The sequence below is a fragment of the Suricata suricatta genome, chromosome 16, assembly GCF_006229205.1.
Source record: "Suricata suricatta isolate VVHF042 chromosome 16, meerkat_22Aug2017_6uvM2_HiC, whole genome shotgun sequence".
NCBI lineage: Eukaryota > Metazoa > Chordata > Mammalia > Carnivora > Herpestidae > Suricata > Suricata suricatta.
This window is the reverse complement of record NC_043715.1, coordinates 13,121,267-13,125,236: the sequence shown is the minus strand read 5'-3', so window position 1 is coordinate 13,125,236 and position 3,970 is coordinate 13,121,267. Positions and strand designations below refer to the sequence as shown.

Below are 3,970 nucleotides of genomic sequence, written 5' to 3'. Positions count from 1 at the left end.
GGGGGGGGCGTGCCTGGGTGGCTCAGTCGGTTAAACGTCCAGCTTCGGCTTCGGCTCAGGTCATGATCTCACGGTTCATGGGTTCGAGCCCCGCGCCGGGCTCTGTGCTGACAGCTAGCTCAGAGCCTGGAGCCTGCTTCAGATTCTGTGTCTCCCTCTCTCTCTGCCCCTCTCCTGCTCACACTGTCTCTGTCTCTCAAAAATAAATAAAACAATAAAAAAATTAAAAGAAAAAAGTTTTGGATGGAACATGCTATGGAGACAGATGTAAAGTGCTGGGGGGAGATTGTGTTAAGTGCTGGTGTTAGTATGTAGTAGTGGGCTGTGGTGGCCCAGCAGATGGAGAACTTGGAGGAACTCCCATGTAGAAGCTCAGGTGAGCTTCTTCACTGGCAGGCTGTGTGTTCCAAATTGGACATCTTAACAGTGGATCCCATATGGGGGGAAAGGTAGCTTACCTGGCCTGAGAAAAGGAATACAGGATCCAGTAAATCATTGTGAAGAATTTTGCAGTTTAACATGCAGGGCAATCACCTGGGGAGCATATTTAATTTTATTTTATTCTTTTTTAAATATTTGTTTTTGAGAGAGTGAGAGACAGAGTAGAAGCAGGGGAGAGGCAGAGACGGAGACACAGAATCTGAAGCAGGCTCCAGGCTCGGAGCTGTCAGCACAGAGCCTGACGAGGGGCTCATACTCACAAACTGGGAGATCGTGATCAGAGCTGAAGTCGGACCCTTAGTGGACTGAACCACCCAGGTGCCCCAGTGCATATTTTAAAATGGATATTTCTGGAGCACCTACAAGTACAGTATTTATCTGTCCTAGTAAGCAGGTAAAGAGCCTGGGGTTTAGGCCTCACACTAAACCAAAACTTCTAGAATCTGGGGCTGGCAGAGTCTACAGTAGACCCTGACCTTTACTCAGCCAATGATGTAGATGAACTTAGTTGGGTGTCTTAACCACCTAGCTGTGTGTGAAACAGCTAGATAGCAGAGTTTGTGGCGGGCCTGAGGGCTCGGGAATAGGAAATGCAGCAGGTAAAACCAAACATGCCGCAGGAACAGTGACCCCTGCCACAGTCACTTTGCCTTTGGTGACATAGGCCCATATTTGAAAAATATTAACATAGTATGTGCTTTGGATTGGCCTGAAAGAAATTGAAGGAATAAAATCTTGTTAAACTGTTATTATATGTCAAGAGTTAAGTTTTCAGTGAGTGAGTTGCTAGGGGATAGTGACAGTGCAAAAATAGAAGAGGAGGGGCACCTGTGTGGCTCAGCGGGTTAAACTTCTAACTCTTGATCTCAACTCAGATCTTGGTTTCAGGATTATGAGTTCGAGCCCTGTGTTGGGCTCTTGAGCTGGGCATGAAATCTACTTAAAAAAAAAAAGAAGAAGAATCAAAACTTGGCCATCAAAGAGGAGAGTTAAATCAAATAACACTGGGAAGTCATGACATAAAAGGAGTTTTTTAATTCATGTGAATTCAGATGCGAGCATAGAGTCTGCGGTTCCTTTAGAATATATATAAGTGGACAACCAGAGCAGGCCATGGAGAAGGCAAGTGTAGAGTCCGAGATAAATGTCAGGTCTACAGGTGTAAATGCAAGTGTACTCTACTAGAGGTTTAATTGAAATGACACCCAGAGAGAATGAAGAGCTGAATCTTAAATGTTTAAGGGGTATTTAATTTTGTTGAGAGAGGGAAGAGAAAATAGATAGGCAGAGGAAGGTCCCTATCCGGGAACATGAACTGAAGCCAGGGGTAGGAGTTTCAGGGTAGGTATTTTGAACAGAGGGAGTAGGAGATGACAGAATTGAGGCAGCACTTTAGATGAGTTAATTTTGGTAAGTTTAGAAATGAAATATAAATGTATCAAATGTTTTTCAAACTTAAAAAAAAATTTTTTTTAATGTTTTTATTTATTATTGAGACAGAGAAAAACAGCATGAGTAGGCGAGGGCCAGAAGGAGAGGGAGACACAGAATCTGAAGCAGGCTCCAGGCTCTGAGCTGTCAGCACAGAGCCTGATGTGGGGCTCGAACCCATGAACTGTGAAATCATGACCTGAGCCGAAGTCGGCCACTTAACCGACTGAGCCCCCCAGGCGCCCCTCAAACTTTTTTTTATTATGAGCCTCAGTAGGTACTACATTTTGCATCAAAACCCTCATTATGTACTCAGAGACTGGAGTATCAGGAAACCACATTCCCTTGGCATTGCAGTGTACGTGAATACTGTTCTATGTTAGACTAGTGTATTTCATTAAAAAAATTGTTTGATAGATACAACACATGATGTCAGTTTCTAAACTAGTGGATAGGCAGTTTGATAAACACTACTATAAGAAAACGTTGGGTGGGAAGGGAAAATTGTTAAGCTCAAGTGGATCTGAGGATCTGCAGAAGGAGGTTGCCGGTGAAAAGGAGGGATGATATAGCCGAGTAGTGTAGCAGGGGAAGAGGAGGTGTGAGACTTGAGAGGGCAGCAGATGGTTGGGACACAAGGTTAATGGAAACGGAAGGGAAAGACGCTGAGGCCACTGTGTGTGGGCAGCTGTGTTCTTTCAGCAGGAAGGTGGGGGTAATGGCTAGACACTTAAGAATTAAGGTGGTTGCTTGGAAGAAGTGCTGTGGGGATCCTGATCCAGATGAACTGCAGATATGGGGTAGCAGGAAAATAGGGCGTTTGGGACATTGATTGCTCAGTCCGGGTTTTAAAACTGGGCACCCTGGGAGCAAGAAGGAGGCAGGGTGTGAGAGCAGACCGCCAGGTCTCCGTTGTCGTGATCACTCTTTTCCAGACTACTGGATTTCCCCTTTGCTTCAGTCTGTGACGTCTCCTCTCCCACTGCTTTTCTCCTAAGTGCTCTTACTCGTTTAACTCACACTCGAAGGATGAACTTGATTAACGAGACGAGTCCCAGATAACCTTGTTTAGCGTTAAAATTAGTCTATCATTTTGTGTAAAATAGATTGATTTTAACTTAGGTAAAATGGCAGCCAATCTTTTGGAACACAGATGCCATTTTATAGGTGGCTATTTGTCTTCCTTTTGCTAATATGAGAAGGACTACTCTGCAGTCTCGATGTATGTAAGTAAACTGTATTCTTCCCTTTCCAGACAAAGTCTCTGCGTGTTTGAGATTCAGACTTTTGTGAGAGTCTGTTGGCAAGACAGGAATTACCAGCGGTTTTAGGGTATTCGTTGACATCTGTGGACCCGCAGTGAACAGCCTCTAGGGGTGATGTCCTGCAGTTAAAAACCTCCGAGTGTGACTTTTTTTCTTTGTCTTGCCACAGGCTATTATGCTCAGTGTCTCCAATCTTTTGGGACATTTGCAGGGTATGAATTTTTTTTTAAAAGAACAGCTCATTCATCACCTTTGTATCCTGACTCTGTTTTCTTGTACTTTCTGACTCTGAGTCTTGCCAGCCCCAGGGTCACCGCTTGCTCTTGGGGCCTGTGCCTTTGGTATTTTTGTAGGCCCATCAAGATGATAAGGTCAGAAGATAGAGAAAAGGCTTAGGAAGCAATGTTAAGTGTGCTGTATCTGCTGATATCCCGTTTCCCCTCGACTGTTCTCTGTGTGATATTTGGCACTTTGATTTTAGTAGCCTGTTCTTGCTAGGAATGCTGTTTCGTTTCTGGCATAATGCTCAGGTGGCGTTTGTGTTTTCTGTTTGTTATGTTAGATACTGAGACCAACAATGACAGTGAGTCCACCTCAACACAGGGAGTTTCTGAAGAAAGAGATGTCCTGTGGTCACGTGGTTTGCAGAAGAGTGTTCTTCAGGGAACCAACTTTCTAGAAACCAGTGAACTGGAGAAACAACAGGAAATCCCCGTAGTACAAAATATGAAAGGAAACGTTCAAAGAATCAACTGTTCAAGGAAACCCTTCATATGTGAGGAGTGTGGGAAATGCTTCAGTTATTGTTCTTACTTTGTTAGACACCAGAGAAT

The 3,970-nt window shown here is 44.2% G+C and overlaps 1 protein-coding gene across 1 annotated transcript in view; it reads left to right on the top strand.

Annotated features, from left to right (window-relative positions):
* ZNF19 (zinc finger protein 19) overlaps positions 1 to 3,970 on the top strand; it is a 12,762-nt gene that overhangs the window by 7,910 nt on the left and 882 nt on the right. The window contains exon 5 of the mRNA XM_029925218.1: positions 3,700 to 3,970. This exon is cut by the window's right edge and continues 882 nt beyond it. Within this exon, the coding sequence (XP_029781078.1) occupies positions 3,700 to 3,970 (271 nt within the window). The remainder of the gene's footprint in view (positions 1 to 3,699) is intronic.